This window comes from Nomascus leucogenys, chromosome 10 (genome assembly GCF_006542625.1).
Source record: "Nomascus leucogenys isolate Asia chromosome 10, Asia_NLE_v1, whole genome shotgun sequence".
Taxonomy (NCBI): domain Eukaryota; kingdom Metazoa; phylum Chordata; class Mammalia; order Primates; family Hylobatidae; genus Nomascus; species Nomascus leucogenys.
Genome location: NC_044390.1, coordinates 86,831,739 through 86,851,779, shown reverse-complemented (window position 1 = coordinate 86,851,779; position 20,041 = coordinate 86,831,739). Strand labels below are relative to the sequence as shown.

At 45.8% G+C, this 20,041-nt stretch overlaps 1 protein-coding gene across 1 annotated transcript; it reads right to left on the bottom strand.

The window, feature by feature from the left end:
* Positions 1-4,164: 4,164 nt before the first annotated feature.
* Positions 4,165-18,016, bottom strand: PRKAB1 (protein kinase AMP-activated non-catalytic subunit beta 1). The gene is made up of 7 exons (XM_030821488.1): positions 17,400-18,016; positions 13,348-13,511; positions 11,753-11,846; positions 11,356-11,470; positions 9,131-9,264; positions 5,780-5,848; positions 4,165-5,533 (listed from the first exon to the last, which is right to left on the bottom strand). The coding sequence occupies exons 1-7, from the start codon at positions 17,556-17,558 to the stop codon at positions 5,456-5,458; spliced, it is 813 nt and encodes a 270-aa protein (XP_030677348.1). The 5' UTR covers positions 17,559-18,016; the 3' UTR covers positions 4,165-5,455.
* Between the last annotated feature and the right edge of the window lie 2,025 nt (positions 18,017-20,041).

The window sequence follows — 20,041 nt, the reverse complement described above, 5'->3', positions numbered from 1 at the left end:
TGCTTTAGTGCAATGACCTCTTCTTTTTTTGAGAGACTGTGAAAGAAAAACTATCACCAGCGTGTCAGTGTAGGTGTAGTATCATGGATGGGAACTTCTTTACGTTGTGGGGAGGGTTTTCCTCTGGAGTGGGATAGAGGAAGCCACGTGGTGGTTAGGGCACACTGCTATCCTGGAATTAAGCGATTGGTGACATTCTCTGCCAAGAGTGTAACTGTGGAAATTTGGTCAGTACTTCCAGTGAACCAGGAATTGGCTATTAAGGTCATTTTATAGGACTGCAGAGCTGGAAGGCTCTTCAAGCAGTCACACAGGCCATTTGGAAAGGATTACTCAAGAATGGATTACCCAGTTCTATAATCAGCTAACCAGGAACAGGTCACCTCAAGATTTCTTTCATCTATTAAAAGGCCAACTACAATTTAATAATGTAGATTTCTTTGTAGAGAAGAATTCAAATCAAAGGTAATTAAAAATGAAAATACTTCCATTTTTAACTAGATGAACTTTTACAGTCTGCAAGATAAATTTTTTCTCGTTCTTTAGTTTGTTAGTATAAACTTGCTCGATCCAGACAAACAAGGGTTTTGGCAAATGGTGATGTTTTGTTTTCATGGTTCCTGTGGGTTGTAGTCTTTGAATTTTTATTTTCCAATGAAATTATCTGACCATGGTCAAAATTGGACTCGCAAAGTTGTATCTGTCATTCGTTGCTTGTGATGGGAACCACAGATGCAATTCTATTCTTTTCGATGTTACTGTTGGGCATGAAAATCTGCCACAAGGTCATAGTTGTAAGAATGAAAATAATTCAGAAGATGAAGAAGTGAAATGTGGAACCTTTCTTTCCTCGTAGCATTAGAAAAATGTCTGTTAAATATCAACCAAGCATTTCAGTGATTGTCCAGAGGATTGTGGGAGGTCACAGAAAACTTCAAAGCTAAGTCAACATAGTTTGGTTTCAAAAGGAAGTGCCAAGGAAGAGTGTTTGAACCCTAAGGAATAGCCTGAAAGAAACAACCAACCAATTCCACAGCCACACCATAAAATGAGGCCTAACCCTTCATGCTGGCCACTGCTGTTTCATAAGCACAAAATTAGATGTCATATTTTCTGCACTTACAACTTGTCACCAGACTAAAGAGGTTGATTGCATAGCAAATTCCATAACCATGGAACTTTAGGATTTGGAGGGTTAGGCCAAAAGAGAATTTGCTTAATGGGACTGTCTTCAGAATTGGACCTCTCGAATGGGATTTGCTATAGAAAGCATTTGTGGGGGCCAGCTCAGATTCCATTCTCAGAATACAGTGGTTACACTGGCTTGTTCCACTGGTTCTAAGCCATGGGGAGATTTTGCTTCCCTCCTCCCAGAGGATATTTGACAATGTCTGGAGACATTTTTGGTTGTCACAACTCGGGAGTACTACTGGTATCCAGTGGGTGGAGGTCAGAGATGCTGCTCAACATCCTACAATGCAAAGGACGGCCCCACTGTAAAGCATTATCTGGCCCAAAGCCTCAATAGTGCCAAGGTTGAGAAACCTTGGTCTGTTCTAGTTTTAGTCCCATGTCTTCCTTGGCAATTTAAATACTGCTAGTGATGTCTAAAGCATGTAGACTGTGGCTCTAGGCCTACAGTGTTACATGAGAAAAATAGTTTCTTATTTGCCCACTCAAATGCTGAAGCTGTTTCCTGAAGCTGGGGAGGGTGGGGGTAGTGGAAATAGAGTCCAGTGTTGATCACTTTGTTTTCCCTTGAGTCTATTAATGATGAACGGAACTCTATTTGCCCTAGAGAGATTGTTAGAGGTAGATGAAAGAACCTTGAAAATGACTTTATTACTCTGCATAACTCAGGCTGTCTTTCAGAGAGCCACAAAAAAGAAAACATAAAATCGACCAAGGGTATACACATCTTGGCCTGTTCTCACTGGCCATTGAGTATTTCAGATGGGACGGGTGAATTCACTCTAGGGGGAGGTAGCAGTAAGAGCTGGCATCCTCATCTGGGGAAAGGTCCTTTAGTTGTATGAAAGACAAGACGACAATGTAGTTGTGGGAGCCAACCCTGAGGGCAGAGCCCAGTGGCTCGTCCTAGAGCCAGTGGCTGGGGTCCCAGAGACGGGGCTCTGGCTGCTGCTCCAGCTTTTGGGATCTTCTCCAAATGTCTGACTCACTATAGTGATGATGACTCTTAGGAGGACCCTGTGGACGTTTTTACAATTAATAGGGATGACTGGGGTTTTAGAAGAAATGTATACATATCTACAACTTCTGTGTTTTCTCCTGAAGACAATTACAGTTGGCATACCGGGGCAAAAGGCTCTAGTTTGTTTCTCCACTAATTTGCTGGTCAAGAGAAGTGCTGAAGCTTTTATTCCTCAGAAACTTTATGATTTGATGAGTGGTCTATGTCTTGGGTCTTCATCAATTCATTCAAACCATTTGTAAACATTGGTGGATGTCTTAGCCCATTTAGTGCTGCTTTAACAAAATACCTGAGAATGGGTAATTTGTAAAGAACAAAAATTCATTTTCTCACAGTTCTAGAGGCTGGGAAGTCCAAGATTAAGGCATGGGCAGGTTTGCTTGTCTAGTGAGGGCTACTCTCTGCTTCCAAGATGGCGCCTTGTGCTTGGGTCCTCTGGAAGGGAGAAAAGCTGTGTGTCCTCATGTGGCAGAAGGTGCCAGGGCACATGAGCTGAATGCTGCCTGAAGCCTCTTTGGTAAGAACCTCAATTTCATTCATGAGAGGAGGGGCTCTCATGACCTAATCTCTTCTTAAAGGCCCTACCTCTTAATACTATCGCACTGGGGACATTTGAATTTTGAAGGTGACACAATAGCAGAGGAGAATCAGATATGGGAAATAAATGCTTGAAAGTGAAATTGTGCTCGTACAAAAGGAACTGAATTAAAATGAAATTTTGTTCTTTCCTAGACTGGCTCGTTCAGTCTCTGACCTCAGCCATAGATCGTATCATGATGTTCCAGGTTTTTTCTCTCAGCCTTAGGAGCCTTGGAGATTTCCTAATTGAGCTAGTTGAGGTGCAGGCACAGTTTTCTCATCTGGCCTTTTGACTTCCTGTTTGTGGCCTTAGCCCTGCAATACTGATTTACATTTTAGTAATTTTTAGGCTTTAATTTGGCTCTATAAATTCACCTGTATATCAGCTTCTAGAGGGAAAAATATATCTTCATTGAAAAGCAATTTGAGTTAAGCTTTAACTAACTGTAAGTCCTCACCCATAAAGGAAATGCTCATGAAGAAAGGATTACTTGGTCATAAGACACGATTTGACATATGGCTTTGCCCCTGCGATTTGGGCAAAACAAGGTCTCCTTTTCCACCTTTGTAAAATCACCATTAACCTTTAGCTTCTTGGGTATGGAGGCTTTCACTTGGTGGGCAGGCTTTCCGACTATAATGTGCTTTTTAAAGAAAATGAAATCCTTTGAATATGCACAGAGATGTGTTCTCTCTGACCATGTCCTCTTGTTTTGTGTCTCCTCCATCTCAGCAGTGACTTCACCTGGAAGTCCCCTGTGGCCCCAGGGCTTGGAGAACTCATGGGGTGGCTGGCTCCAGTAAACTAGTCTTATTTTACATAGCATTTTCAGCTTGGGTTTTCTGCACCAGTGGGTAGAGCTCACTAGCGTGCTTTTCTGCTAAATTTAAAATGTTTCCTGATACCTGAGAAGAAAAGGCTTAAAGGGACACCCATAACCTTCCACCTTTTTGGAGGAGGGACATAGCCTCTTTTAGTGGATGAAAACAGCTCTGACTCCACAAATGTCCTGCTATCTCACACACCAGGGTCACGATCCCGGGCTGTCCCACGGGGCTTGTTTAGGAGCAAAAGGAAACAAATCCTCTGGCCTGGGGACACCACCAACTTGCCAAAGCCAGGAGCCTCTGCTGTTGCCCCTCTTCAGCTTCCCCTTGTGACTTGAGCTGTTCAGAGGGGCTGTTTTAGGGGTCCCTTAACAGGCTTCCAAACTGTGTGAATGGGTGAGTCACAGGAATGGTCCTCAGGCCTGGGCAGCTGGAGTAGCCCTGTCCACTCAGAATCACAAGAATGGTACTGAAACGCAACTCTCGAAGAGTTCCAGTCTCTTCTCCAAGGGACTGAATAAAATCAGAGCTCCTCCAGGCACATGTCCAATTATTTTTACAAAGTTTTATTGAAACTTGTACTTCCAGGTGACAGTAATTCAGTGTTTTGAAAACAGTAACAAAAAAGGGTACCTCCGAACTCAGGTATACCAAGTAAATACTGGAACCCAGGGAGCTCACTCCTCCCTCTCCCACCAGGAGCAAAGGGCATAACGGGAGCTTCCGCTGACTCACAGGAACCTGGGCTAGTGGGCACATCTGTGGCGACTCCCGGGAAACTGAGCTGCGTGTAAAGAAGTCTGCTTTGGTCCAAAGGACATCTCCCTGACCCAAACTCAGAAGGCTGCTGTCAAGTTCTACATTCCTTTCAGAATAAGCAACAGCAACTGCTGCAGTCTTGCTAACTAGGGGCAGAGGTCCTGAGCAAGGTGCCATGGGACCTTGTAAAATCACACTGTGTGATTTTATAGGGAGAAGGGTGGAGTGCCTCTCAGGTGTTCATGGTTAACACTGTCACCTATTATGACTGGAATAAAAAGCTGGACGACCTGCCAGCTAACTGGTCAGGCCTCAGGATCATCCAGCTGAAGGGAGAAATCCGGCAGCAGGTTGAAAAGTCTGTTCTGAGAACAGATTATTGCTGAGCAGAGTTCATGTGACTTCTAGTCGTGGTGACTTAAAAAATGGCCTTAAGGCTGCAGAGCCAGCCACCTCTGGCTACAAAAAGAGTACTTAGTGCACGTGACTGTAAGAAACAATTGTAAAACTTCAACTAGAAATCAGAAAGCTTCTAATTTCTATAGAAATGACACCTCCCTGGAGCCGAGAGACAATCTATTGCTGATTTTGAAGGAGAGGCAAGACCAACACTGTATTTAGTTCCACAGCCAGGCCTCAACAGGGACAAGTGGCTGGCCTTAAAAACACACAGATGACTGGAAATGATGTGTGGCCTCAGTCCCTGTTTCCCAGAATTTTACTGGCAAAGGAGTTAGCATTCACTTTTGGTTTAAGAAGAATTGAGAATGTGGGTTTAGAACTACACCCGGCCTCTTGCATCACGGGGCCAGGGCTGCAGATCCTCTGCCACCCCTCCCTCTTTTCTTGGACTTGATGAGTCCCCGAGGCTCAAAGCCATGGGGGTGCTAGGAGGACTGTCACAGACTGAGGCGCTGTTCTGCCTGGACAAACCTTTAAGCAGGACCAGGGCAGGTATGAAATGTCTTCTGAAGAGTGTGAAATGAGCAATGTACAGTCCATTCCCTCTTGGGGAAAGCATGCACGCGTGGAGCCTGGTGGTGCGCTGTCTCCTGGGCCACCATCGGCCCCCGCTCTTCATATGGGCTTGTATAACAAGGTGGTGACGTACTTCTTCTTGTACCGGTGGGTTGCGCTGAGCACCATCACTCCATCCTAAGGAACAAGGTGGAAATGATCAAAGGCTGGACTGAGGGGCTCAAGCCTCAGAGTATATGAGAATCATTAAGGGCTTCATAAAACCACAAATTCCCGAGCCAACTTCAGAACCTGAGCCTGATGGCTTGTGTCAGACCCTGGAAGCTGCCCTTTAAGTCAGTCCCCCCAGGTCATTCCACTGCTGGGGGTCCTCAGAGCACACACTGGGCAACACAGCTCTCACGGGGACAGACATGTCATTACCTTGATAGACAGTGCGTATAGGTGGTTCAGCATGACGTGATTGGGCTCAGGAAGCAAAGCTGGATCACACTGTGAGGGAACAAAGGCAGCGGTGAGCATTTGGGATTTGGAAACCAAGATTCTCCCCTTTACTTCACAGCACCAGATATCAAAGGACAGGAGGCAGCGCTCAGGCCGACCTCTCTTCCCAAATCACGCAGCGCAAGGGCTTGTCCAAGACGACAGGTGAGATGAAGGTCATGCCTTCTGACCTGAAGGGAGCTCCCTGCATGCGGCTGGAGGCATCGGTGTGTGTCTCTGGCCAGGCATTTGCCCCGGCCTCTTTCAAGTGTGGGCCGTGGCCCTGTCCTCTTATGGAGGGAGGGGCAGGAAGAAAGCGGCTATTAAAAGCACTTTCAGGGAACACAGGAAGAGACCGTCTGCACCAAACACTCCTGAGCAATGGATTCGAAACTTGTAAGACTCAATGAACCTGAAGAATGAAACGGATACCTGGGCAAGACACCACTACTCTGGAAAAGCTCCCACCGGGCTGCACTCAGAGCTGCCCGCCGCGCCTTCCTAAGTTTTAAGAGAAGCCAGAAATGGGGATTTATTTTTTCATTGTTTACCCCCAACTTCTATAAATGCAATTCAAATGGAATAAAGTGTAGAACAACTGCTGTAGGCTTAGGATCCCAGAGCCTGGGCCAATCATCGTGTCGGCAAATACTCAGCAAGCTCCCACTGGGAGGCCATTCAGGGTGGCTGCTGAGAGCACCAACTACCAAGGATCTGGCACCAGCCAAGCCTGATGTGACTGCTGGCTCAGCCAGTTACTGCGTGAGCCTAAGAGGTGTTTCTAAAAAATTAATCAATTTCAAAGACTGACAGATAAAATTATGTATATTTACCATGTACAATATGTTGTTTTGAAATATGGATACATTGTGGAATGGCTAAATCAAGCTCATTAACACACGCATAACATGCTTACCATTTTTTTTTGTGGTGAGAACACTTAAAAGCTACTTTTAGTGCACTGCTGATGGGCATGTAAATTAGTACAACCATTATGGAAAATGGCATGAAGGTGCCTAAAAAATTATAACTAAAATTACCACATGATCTAGCAATCCCACTACAGGGTAGATACTCCAAGGAAATGAAATCAGCATGTCGAGATACCTGTACTCCCATGTTCACTGCAGCTCTATTCATAATAGCCAAGACATGGAATCAATGTAGGTGTCCACCAATGGATGAATGGATAAAGAAATGAGGTACCGATACACAATGGAGTACTGCTGAGCCTTACAAAAGGAATCCTGTCATCTGTGACAGCATGGATAAACCTGGAGGACCTTAAGTGAAATGAGCCAGGCACAGCAGACAAATCCCATGTGATGTCACTTATGTGGAATCCAAGAAAGTCGAACTCACAGAAGTAGAGAGTAGAGTGGTGGTTGCCAGCGGCTAGGAGTGGTGGGGGTAGGGAGATGCTGGTCAAAGAATACAACATTTCAGTTAGACAGGAGGAATAAGTTCAAGAGATCGACTGTACAACACGGTGACTATTAATAATGTAATCTTGAAAATCTCTAAGAGAGTAGATTTTAAGTGTTCTCCCTACTTCTCTGTGCCTCAGTTTCCCCATCCCTAAAATGGGGGTAATAATAGCACCTACTTCACATGGTTGTTATGAGGCTTGAATAAGAATACATGAAAAGCACTTAAGATTAGTTTGGGGCAAAATAAATGTTAACCCTTTAGTAGTGACAACTGTAACCACAGTTTACATTAGAGCTTGGTGCTACCTTGGACAGAGGGGTCCTGACATTCTCATATTCCCGCCCCCCTGGGCCACTCTCAGCTGGTCTATTCCCAGCAGCAGTCTCCATCAGAGAAGATGGCTATGATGCCTCCCTTTTCTAGAAAAAACAAAACCTGGCCGCGCACGGTGGCTCACGCCTGTAATCCCAATACTTTGGGAGGCCGAGGCAGGTGCATCACGAGGTCAGGAGATCAAGACCATCTTGGCTAACATGGTGAAACTCCATCTCTACTAAAATACAAAAAATTAGCCGGGCATCGTGGCGGGCACCTGTAGTCCCAGCTACTCGGGAGGCTGAGGCAGGAGAATGGTGTGAACCCGGGAGGCGGAGCTTGCAGTGAGCCGAGATCGCACCACTGCACTCCAGCCTGGGCAACAGAGTGAGACTCTGTCTCAAAAAAAAAAAAAAAACAAAAAAACAAAAAAACAAAACAAAACAAAAAAACCTTACTAGCTTAGGAGGGCGCTGAAAGTCATCTTACCCACCAACCTTTGTAAAGTTAGAGCTAAGGGAAGCAGTGTCGACTAAGTGCTTCTAAGGCAGAAGCTGCGTGTCCTTGCAACTCTTCACCTGTGACCTATTTTAGACTGTTGCCAACTCACTGCTGGAAAGATGGTGGGCCCTGCCAGCTGAGGCGTGCTGTCCTTACCACTGGCCTCTTCTGGGCCTATACCAGGATGGCTACCCAGCTGCAGGGGCACTCCCAGCACAGGAGGTGACCTGAGAAAGGCAAGCCCTGTTGGAGTAGGGTAGCAAGCACTGAGACCCTGTCCTGGCAGCCCGGCAGGGACCGCTGTAGGGACACCTGCATGTGCACACGTTCATTCCTCGTCTCAGCACACACGCCCTCCACTTCAGGGTGGGGTGTTCAGTAGCAGCATGGTCACTTTAAGCACCTCATAAACAATGCCTCTTAAGAGGTAGCTTGGACCAAGCTGAATTCCTGGATTCCCAAGATTTATGGCTGTGCCATGCATCCCAGAGCTAGGTGGACTGGGCAGGCAATCCAGGTTAGATGGAACAGAAAACAGAATCACAACAGAACTGGCTGTTCTTCAGGATCCAGGAGGACACACACTTCTTTTCTGCATGTAATAATTTCCTGGAGGAGAAATGTGTGTTACCTAGATATCCCACATTTTGATCCAGGAGTACTGATATTTCTAAAAGCAATTGAATGATTAAAACTAGATTCTAAAATGTGGGGGCCAGAGCATGAGTTCCAATATGTAGCTTACGAAGAAGGGATGGTGATAGAGTTTGTCATGAAATTTAAATTGAACAGGGCTCAGGCTGAGGCAGGCGTGAAAGACAAGGAAGAGAAGTGCAGAAAGGCTTTGCAAGACGAGGCGGCGGTGTCCACACCGGGAACCTCTTGCTATCAGCCCATCCCCACGGCAGAGGTGAATGGCACAGTGCACACTAGGGGGTGACACTGAGCTTGCTCACCAGCTGCTTTGCAAGAGGGGGACACAGGAAAGAAAGCAACTGAACATGACCCACGGAGGACGGTCCGGGCAGATGCCCACGTACTTACGGAAATCCCCGTGTCCTTGTTCAGGATCACCTGGAGGAGATGTGGGGGGAGAATGGGGGGCGCCCGAAAGCGCTCTTCGGGTTTGCAGACGTAGGGCTCCTGATGGTAGGGTCCTGGGGGAGAACTGGACAGCTCTGTTGGGAGATGGTAACAGGACATTTACTTTGAAAATCAGGCATTCTAGGAGCAGCCTTACTTTTGTTGTCATCATCTCATTTTCCTTGTCTCTTGTTCCCTCAATGCAGATTTACATTCTCTTGAAGGATGCACTGGTTCCAAGAGTGCAGAACAGAGGAGAGGAGAAAACCCTTTTGGAATCTGGGTGACTAGCATACAACTCAGTAGTCAACTCAGATGCCCTGGTGGAAGACACGGCCTAGCCAGTGAGTCTGGGTCAGATCACAAGGAGGCTGTTCTCGATAACTTAATCCCACATGCACGGCAGAATAAGACTTCCTTCTCCCTTCAGGCTGGGCTGGCAAAACCACAAAGAAGCTGGAGGCTAAGTGAGGATTAAGTAGCTAAGTCCAAGTTATGGGCACCCCCAGCCGCAATACAACAGAAGATAAGGCAGTCTGTTTACACAGAGGCAGTGGAGAAAACAGGCTAAATGAGGCACATTTCAAAATGGGGGGGAAAATTGAAAGCCCAGTATCTAAAGGCTGTTTAACTCCATTACACTCAAGTTCCTTCCAAACTCTTGCTTGAGTATCTGGATTATTCAGATACACTGAGAAGCTGCTACAAGAGCAGGATTTCATAATGCTAGAACAGCTGGATAGTGACATTTGGCCAGCCAGAAGGTACCAAGCCATCATCCAAAGAACGCGTGGGATGGTTCTGGTCGCCAGATCCTGGGGCTGGTCCAGAGAAAATCTGCTATGCCCCAGCTCTGCCAATTCCCTCGATGTCATGTTTTAGGGGACAAGCCCTGTTTATGTGACCCAACCATATCACAGCAAGAAACTGAGAAAAGCATTAAGTGCAGAAAACTGAGCCATAAGGAGTAAATAACATTGTGAGGAAGTAAGTGTCGAAACAGAAGTCTGTAGAGAACGTGGAATTAGCTTCTTATCAGTGAGGGGTCCGTTTTCTTTCCCTAGGTGGAAACTTGACTAAAAAGCTTGTAAGTGGCTTAAAATTACATGTATCAGTAAGTTATATATTTTGGAGGATATTTGGGCACACTTCCTCCATTTCCTGATTCTCAACTATCTGCAAAAAAACTAGATGATATCTCTAAAAGACTAATTGCCCAGATCAAAGCACACTGATTTTGGATTTCCAAGTCCTGCTCAACAAACTGTCAACCACAGTGAGCCCATTGTGATCATTTTACCACTGTGATTTCTGAACTGGTAACAAGAAATCCTGGTGGCAGAACTTCCAGGCCCAACTAGACAATGATGAAGAACTGTCCTGTCAACGAACGGAATCTGTTTTCTCAGTGCGCCAGATATTCTCCTGGGGCATCTTTCCACTGCCTCCCTCAGAGTCCAGGAATTGTTGAGCCCCCGCCTCCAAGAAGGGGAACACTTTAGATTGTAACCCTCTTCCCCCTGCACTGTACGAATCATGTTCCAGGTAGTTTCTTCCTGCGGGGCTTGGATGGAAAGCAATTTATTGAAACCTCAATGCCTGAAAGGCTCTTACAAGATGGAGAAGTTTTACTGGGTCTGTATTTCTGTACCAAACAGCTTCCCATCAAGGAGAGTTGCGCTGTGCAGGCTGTTTCCCGTGGGGAGCCACATCCTCCCCAGAGGGATTCTGACAAGGTGCTAATGTACCACACAAGTGACCGCTAAGGTCACTGAGGTGTCCATTTACACCGGTCAGGCTGAAATTCTTCAGGCACCACAAGCGGGATGAGACATAGGCTTCCCCAGTGCTGGGCTGTCACTGACTCAGTGTGACCCTCCAGGGCCTCTTCAGCCCTGCCCTTGGCACGAGATCAAGCTATGGTTCCATTTCTGCTGTCTGCGTTCTGTGGCCAAGCAGACCTACTGAATACCTGAGATGACCAGGGAAATGCCTTGTAGCTCCCTTGGGGCTAAATTTCAACAACCTGACAGTTAGGAATTAAGTTCTGTGGCCTTTAAGGGGGGGCTATAAATGCCTATCTGACTGGGCAGCTTCAGCTCAAGAGAGGCAAGAGAAACAAGAGTATTTCTAGACTGTACAGCCCCCACCTGCACGCATGTGGTATAAAATAACTGTGTTCATACCAGACACATCGGAGCACTTTTGGGAATCCACCATTAAAGCATCAAATACTTCAAAGTCAGTTTTCTTCACTTGAATGATGTTGTTAACTGTGCCCAGCTGGCTGGTTACTATGGGCTGGGAAGAGACAGACAGGCAGAAATCATAACGTGGAAGGTCTGCGGAGTTATTCTTCAGAGGACTTGGAATTCCTGGCTGGAAGGCCTCATCTCCTGGCTAGCCACCCTGCTCATCTTGGTCAAGTATGCCAACTGTCTGACAGTTAGTGCTGCTATCCAGCTCTGCCACACACAGGCACTTTTACTAGCTGGGCAAAGGGACCTGGCGGCAATCTCTTGGGAAGGTGATTTGTTTGGAATGTGCAGGCACCCAGAGGACCAGAGGTGGGAGGAAGAGTACCTCGGAAGGGTCGTGGGTCCACTGACCATCCACAAAGAACTTGTACTGATGCTCTCCTTCTGGCAGATCCAGGATGGCTACAAAGTTATTGTGGCTGCGAGGAAAAAGGAAGCAGAGGATTTCAGTGGGGTGGGCTGCCCCCCGAGCTTACTTGCCAAACCAGCTACAGAACAAAACGTTTCCACATAAAACCAAGAGTTCAGCTGCAGGAGAACAAACATTTTTAGCACATTTAGACAATTCAGCATAATGATCTCAATCTGGAAAGGCTATAAGGAAGCAGCAGTGTGACAGTTTCCTGAAAACTCACCTTGCTCAAATACCAGGAAACCACATCCCTAATGTTAAAAGGTCAACAGTCGGGCATTTGTGCTTCTCAAGCTTGCAAGGCTCCTGGATGCCAAGGAGGATGACAACACACGATAAACAGCAAGCTGCCTCGTTTTACCCTTTGTCACTTTGCCTTGGGCAGGAGAAGGGATCAATTGAATAGGAAGCTCAAACGTTCTCTAAAGAAACTTGCCTAACGACTGAAAAACCAAACTCTGGAAGAGCCCTTTCATTGGGCTGTTTTGTCCCCTGACTGGAACTGACCTGTGACTGCTGTGCTGAGTGGCTCCCTCCTTCTCCAATGGAACTGCTGGAAAGCAGGCAGCCCCTGACAACAGGCCTGACACTTTCTCCCTCATTTTATCAAGAATACTCACTAAAGGTGTTCTCTCACTGACAACTTAAGTCAGAAGTCCATGCTGGGGTTCCTGATAAAATGTCTTACTATAATCCTTGCTAATGACACCTACATAGTATGTATTTTTCTTAGTTTTCTTTTCTTTTTGGAGACAAAGTCTTGCTCTGTTGCCCAGGCTGGAGTGCAGTGGTGTAATCACTGCTCACTACACCATTGATCTCTCAGGCTCAAACAATCCTCCCATCTCAGCCTCCCGAGTAGCTGGGGCTACAGGTGTGCACCACCATGCCCAGCTAATTTTTAATTTTTTTGTAGAGATGGGGGTCTCACTATGTTGCCCAGGCTGGTCTTGAACTCCTAACCTCAAGCAATCCTCCTGCCTCAGCCCCCAAAAGTGCTGAGATCACAGGCATGAGCCCCCAGGCCCAGCCAACATGTACTTTTCAAACAAAGTATTATGCAGAGTCAAAGTTAGATGAAACCTCAGATATCATCTGGTCCAATGTTCCCCCTTTACAGAAAGGAACGCTGAGGCTCAGGTGTTAGGAGACTGACAGCATGGCCAATGTGGGCTCAAATGTGGGTTTCTAAGATTCCCAGCCCAGTGCCCCCTTACTGCATTAAGAATAGATTTTTGTGTTTCTGTGGAAAAGTCCTGACTGAACAGATAGCTGAGGATCTGAAGTGAAAGATGTCTGTGACACAGAAATATTCTCTTTCTTCTGTACTGTAAACCTATAGACCACTAAGGTTTAACATTTGAACCCTAAGACTTATTAAGCACAATTATTTTTCCACTAGGCATCCATTTTATAGAAACATCCATTTTCTGTTCTCTCACAGAGATGTTTTAGAAAGAAGAGAATTTATGTTAAGACAAATATGTGAACACTCCCCAGGCAATTACCTTCTGGTGAGGGGAAGTTTACTCCAGTTGTTGAAGGACCCAGATAAGTAAACTTCCTTTCCGCCCCCCGTCCATCGAAACACTGTTGGCCGAGCCTGGGCGGGAGCTTTATCATTCACTTCTAGATCATGCTGCCAGGCCAGGAATTCCTCCTTCTCTGGTGCCTAGAAGCAGAGCAGTTTACTCAGAAAGCCATAAGCGAGCTCCCTACAACAGACAGTATTGACAATTCATTCTAAAGAGGCAGCTGTTACTATCTTGGTTCACGGTTAGGATCGGAAACTCACTAGTGGTGCCTCAGTTTCCCTGCCCGCAAAATAGAAATCTATTTTTTAAGGTTGTGAAGACTGAGACAGTCCATGTAAGTGCTCTGCATACTGTCTGACACAGTGAGTGCTAATTATTAGCTGTTGTTGTCATTAAAGAAGTTGACATCAAAATTCTAGAAGAAGCTATAAAACACACTTGGAAGGGGCTACTACCAATCCAAGACTAGCTTAATGTCATGTTCCTCCCTTAATCAGGCAAGATTTGAAGTACGGTCATGTGCACGAGGTCTTAGTCAACGATGGACTGTGTATATGGTAGTCCCATAAGATTATACCATATTTTTATTGTATCTTTTCTATGTTTAGATATATTTAAATACACAGATCCTTAAATACACTTGTGGAATAAGTGTCTACAGTATTCAGTAGAATAACATGCTGTACAGGTTTATAGCCCATGAGCAACAGGTGACACCATATACACTAGGTGATACGGTTTGGCTCTGCGTCCCCACCCAAGTCTCACCTTGAATTGTAATCCCCATAATCCCCACGTGTCAAGGGCAGGACCAGGTAGAGGTAATCGATCATGGGGGCGGTTTCCCCCATGCTGTTCTCTGACAGTGAGTGAGTCTCATGAGATCTGATGGTTTTATAAGCGTCTGGCATTTCCCTTGCTTGCTCTCATTCTCTCTTCTGCTGCCCTGTGAAGAGGTGCCTTTTACCATGATTGTAAGTTTCCTAAGGCCTCCCCAGCCATGCAGAACTGAGTCAATTAAACCTATTTTCTTTATAAATTACCCAGTCTTGGGTATTTCTACTTAGTAGCATGAGAACGGACTAGCAGACTAGGTTTGTGTAAGTACACTCTATGATGTTCACGCAATGATAAAATCACCTAATGATGTATTTCTCAGAACATGTCCCTGTCGTTAAGTGATGTATGACTGTACATGAAAATTTAAGAGGAACAATTCTAGAACTGTCAACTTGAAAATGGGCAAATCCAGATTTTGAGGAAGGGAAAAACTACTCACAAAGTTCTGTCTAGGGACTGGGGAATAAAGCAAGACAAAGACTGAACCTCATTAGGATAAATGATAACCTCCAGTGTGGTAAGCTCTGTATAAGTGAGGTATTCCAGAATAAGAAATAAAGTCATCCAGCTCTATCTGGATGACATATGTAGTCACGCACCTTTTAGATTTTTTCCCAGTCAGAAGCCAAAGACTTAAAAAGAGCAGGAGGTTCAGGCTGGAAAAGACTCTTTAGGGAGTTAAGCAGGCTTCTAGCACCTTCATTTCAAATACTGACCTCAGCTTATCCAAATGATGCCTGCATTCTTTGAATTCTAACAAGATCTACATATTAAATAACAGACTGGAATCACTTCACACTAAGGATAACTAATTATACCCAAGATAGCACACTAGTGTAGTTAAAAGAATTCACGACTTTTTTGGTATCTGGGGATTTCAGTAACTTCTAATGAAGTGAGAATGGACGCTGCTTGAAATCATTCCCCACAGATTATGTGTGTGCTCAACATCTCCTGGAGGAGTTTTGGAATAATAACAGAACAAATACTTCTGAAGAAAGTAGTTTTGATTCTTTTGGTGTCTTAAATAGCCTTCTTGGGACCAGGGACCAAAATTACCTCCTAGGGAAAGGACATCAAGTCATTAGAGAAACATGATTCTAAAGTTCACTTTGCACACAGCTCTTCAAGAATGCAACAAATTCAGAAAGCAAGTTCAAACCACAGGTTGTAGGGCCACATAAAAGCAGGCTCTTTGTAGTTAGGCTCAAAACTGAGATCCAAAAGAAGGTGTGAGATGTGATCACCTCGCTCAACATGAGGACAAACACAGATGGAATGAGTTGCCAGGCAATTAAATGGATGATGATTAACATGAAATTGGATACTAACAGGGTATGATGGGTAGAAGGCAGCTTTATCTTTCCTAAACCTACTTTGTTCCTTGAAACAATTAGTTCCTTTTGGACATAACACATAAATACCAGCTGACAGAATCACTAAGTGTCCTTGGACTGAGCCCTGCGGCTGGAAATATCCACCATATGAAGGTGGTTACCAGGAGTGTGGTTGAAGCAGGAGTTAAGTCACCTGAGTTTTTGAATTTAAACAGGCTGCAGCAGGAAGAAAAATGTTTGCACTGGCCTGCTTAAGTGTGATTAAGTCATATTTAAACAACACTAGAGAGAAGTTCAGTAGCTGCTGGCTGCCTCCTTCAGACAGACCCTCACTGCCCACTGACCTCTAGAAGTCGAAAGACTTTTCTATGCACGCTTTAAAAAAAAAAGCAGGGTGAGGCTGGGAGTGGCGGCTCATGCCTGTAATCTCAGCACTTTGGGCGGCCCAGGCGGGGGGATCGCTTGAGCTCAGGAGTTCAAGACCAACCTGGGCAACATGGCGAAACCCCACCTCTACCAAAAATACACAAAATTAGCCGGGCATGGTGGCGCACGCCTGTAGTCCCAGCTACTCGGGAGGCTGAGGCAGGATGGTTTGAGCCTGGGAGACAAAGGTTGCAGTGCGTCGAGATTGTGCTACTGCCCTCCAGCCTGGGCAACAGAGCCAGACTCTATCTCAAAGAAGAAGAAGAAAAAAAAAAGTAAACTGGGCACGGTGGCTCACGCCTGTAATCCCAGCACTTTGGGAGGCTGAGGCGGGCGGATCACGAGGTCAGGAGATCGAGACCATCCTGGCTAACATGGGGAAACCCCGTCTCTACTAAAAATACAAAAAATTAGCCAGGCGTGGTGGCGGGCACCTGTAGTCCCAGCTACTCGGAAGGCTGAGGCAGGAGAATGGCGTGAATCCGGGAGGCGGAGCTTGCAGTGAGCAGAGATCGCGCCACTGCACTGCGGCCTGGGCGACAGAGCGAGACTCGATCTCCAAAAAAAAAAAAAAAAAAAAAAGTAGGCTGAACCGGCCAGCACCGTAGCTCACGCCTGCGATCCCAGTACTTTGGGAGGCCGAGGCATGAGGATTGCTTGAACCCGGGAGACCAGCCTGGAGAACATAGTGAGACCACCGTCTTTTTTTTTTTTTTTTTGAGACAGGAGTCTTGCTCTGTCACCCAGGCTGGAGTGCAGTGGCGCGATCTCGGCTCACTGCAAGCTCCGCCTCCCGGGTTCACGCCATTCTCCTGCCTCAGCCTCCCGGGCAGCTGGGACTACAGGCGCCCGCCACCAAGACCGGCTAATAAGTGAGACCACCGTCTTTTAAAAAATAAGTAGGATGAATCAAAAGTATTGGGCAGAACTAAACACTTCTGGCAACTGCCGTCAGCTGTTCCGCTCTACTTTCAGCTTGTATATATTGCCTCCAAAATGGATAAACTCCCAAACTAACTTTTACAAAAGCTCCAGTTTGTGTAAAGGTGAGGGAATTTGTCTCAAAGCAGTGCAATTAATTACACCTAAGAGAAAAGCAGAAGCTAGGGCTCAATTACTGTTAGCTCGACTCTGAATTAATTAAGAATTTGAAACTCTGTCCCAGAGCTGCTTTCTCCTTAATGATGTTAAACGAAGTGAGTGCCTCCTCCCTCAGGGTGACTTTCTCATATTGGTAATTAGACACAGGTCCTTGGACCGCTAAGAGGACTCTTACAGGACCGTCTGGCTTTTAAGTGCACCGGGTAATGTACCACCTCCCTCCCCGTTCTGGTTTTCGAAAGGATGTGACGGGAATCTAGTGGAGGACTCCTCTCCTCAACATTAGTCAAGGGGAATCGGATTCCTCCACACCGCTCGCACCTTGATTTCCTCGGAGTGGAAGAGGTCGGCGTCTTCGGGGCTGTCCATCAGGATCTTGGGCCTGTCCCCGTCCTTGGTGCTCCCCGAGCTGTCCCTCCGGGGCGTCTTATGGCCACCATGCCGCTCCAGCGCGGCGCGCTCACTGCTAGTATTGCCCATGATAGGGGTCTGCGGGGACACAGGGAAGCCGGATGGAGCCTCACTGCAGGAAAGGGACCCTGGGCAAGGGACTCCCGGAACCGCGGGTCCCAAGGAGCCTGCGGAAGGAGTCGGAGCACCAGGATACCACGCCCCTCGGGCGAAGGTTCGGGCCGGGAGCCGGTTCTGGCCGAGTCGGCAGGGATGCCGAGCTCTCGCAATCGCGCTTTACCCGCCCAGGCAAGCCGCAGCAAGAACGCAAGGTGCGCGAAGATAAACCCACACTTTCCAAACCGCTCCACCACCTCTCAGCGACTTCCGCTTCCGGCGACTCCGTAAGTCGGCCCGGCCTAGGGCGTGGAGGTAGCGGCGGCCTGCTAAACGCGCGAGGCTATCTCGATTCCATTTCCGCTTCCGGTCTTGAGCTGTGCTGTAACAGGTGCCCTGGGGCTTCTCTGCAGGCCTCGGAGCGCGCAGTCGCAGTCGGCAGCCGGCCGCCCAGGGCCCGGCCCAGGACTAGGCGCTGCTGAGGGCCGGCAGGGGGCACCCCAGCGCGCGGGCAATCTGAGCCATTTACGCGCTGGGCTGAATAATGCCATTTAGCTATCTTTGCTCACTTCTAGTTGATTCTACACTCAGCAGCTAGAGGGATCTTTCTAAAATGCAAATCTGATTCAGAAACTCCTCTTCTTAAAGCCCTTTTAATGCACGTGTTCTCACGCTTTACAGTGCATTAAGGTTAACCTGGAGCGCTTGTTAAATGCATCCCCCACTGCAGACCTGCAGAATCATGATTTCTGAAGATTAGGGTGGTGGTGCAGGCAGTCTTGCAGGTATTTGAGAAAATGGCAGACCATAAGATCTCTGGAAATTTCTTATGTCTAGTAGGTTGGGGGTTGTAAAATGCTGGAGTTATTAGTGTATTTTTATTGACTGTGCAATCTTTCGATAGGTAATTTTGCAAGATATCTTGTAATCACTTCGGAAACATCCTCTGCATAAGATGCATTAGCGTTTGTCATTTATTCTGGTCAGTGCTTCAACAAGAAGTGCATACAAATACGGTAGTGAAATATTCTCATCTTCTCACTGTCAGTCATTGTCATATTTTGTGGGTTTTTTGGTGTGTGAGTATCTCAAAATACTTTGCATTTGCCGGGTCAGTTCATGCATTTCACCCCCTGAACATTTATTTAGTACCTAAAAAAGTACCAGACATTGTGCTAAGGAAATGAGGAACACAAGATGACTAAGATAAGGTTTCCTGGAGGGAATTCGGCAGTATGCATCAAAAATTTAAAAATGCACCTTCATTTTGACACAATTTTACTCCTAGGAAACTTGTGCAGAAATACACACATGAAAATTATTTACAAGCATTATTTACAAAATATTTACATGCAAAAATATATTCTAAGATGCACTTGTCACCCCCCATACCCCCATATATTTTAATTTCTGAAATTGGATGCTTTTTACAATAATGGAATCTTACACTTGGTGAAATAAGGAAATGAAAAACTACAAAATCCTAAAAGTTGTTCAGTAGGAGAATGGCAAAATGAATGGAATATATTCATTTTGTAGAATACCAAGCAATTTTTAAAAAGGGAGAAACAATTTTTAGGTCACTATGGGGAAGTGTCTATGATACTGCAAGGTCCGGAAGCAAGTGAGAGAACATGTTCAAGGGCAGGAGCTCTGAATTCAGCCTGGCCGGGTTCAGATTCTGGCTTTACCATTTAGTAACTGTCACCTTAGTCTCTTCTTTTGTGAAATGGGAATAAAAATAACACCTACTTCATAGGCTTGTTTTGTGAATTAATCAGGAATGCGCATAAAAATGCTTAGCATAGCACTTGACTCTTAGTAAACACTCAATAACTGTTAACGCTTTTATTTTTTATTTTTATTTTTATTATTTATTATTGTTATTATTTGTTAACACTTTTATTTTTATTATTTATAGGCTTGCAAATGGAAAGTTCTGGAAGGGTATACAACACATTGTTTATAGTGGTCTTCTCTGGGGAGAGGAGGGAGATTGCAAATAGGAGCAGATGGAAAAGGGACTTTCACTTTTTCATTTATATAGGTCTGTATTTGAAAATTTTTCTATTGTGAGGATGTACTACTTTTTAATTAAAAAAAATAAGATATGGTTCCAGCCCCAAAGGAATTAATACAGTACAGGCTGGCACAGACCCACAGAAAGGCAATAATATAGATAGGTAAGGGATTCTGTGGGAGCCCAGAAGGGACTTAAGCCAGGCCAGGAAAAGGGATTGGAGCCAGGAGGGTCTTCCTGGAGCTGATGACTGAGAATTTGAATGTATTCAATATAATCAGAAATGTTGAATGTGCTTGCTGAATTAAATAAGCTAAGATACTGTGGATGACCCAGGATATCTTCTTTGAGCTGCTTTTCTAATAGTGGCCCTGACTTGGTTACATGAGACAGTGGGGTGTTGAGTTTTGAAATCTCTCCCAAACAGCTGGAGAGA

Bases quoted from the DNA above. Each gene is read 5' to 3' on its own strand.
- PRKAB1 (XM_030821488.1), bottom strand. From the start codon at position 17,558: ATGGGCAATACTAGCAGTGAGCGCGCCGCGCTGGAGCGGCATGGTGGC. The intron at 11,847-13,347 runs GTAATTGCCTGG...TTTTCCTCGCAG, and splicing joins AAACTTCCCCTCACCAGAAG to CCACAATAACTTTGTAGCCA. The intron at 9,265-11,355 runs GTATGAACACAG...ATCTCCCAACAG, and splicing joins AAAGTGCTCCGATGTGTCTG to AGCTGTCCAGTTCTCCCCCA.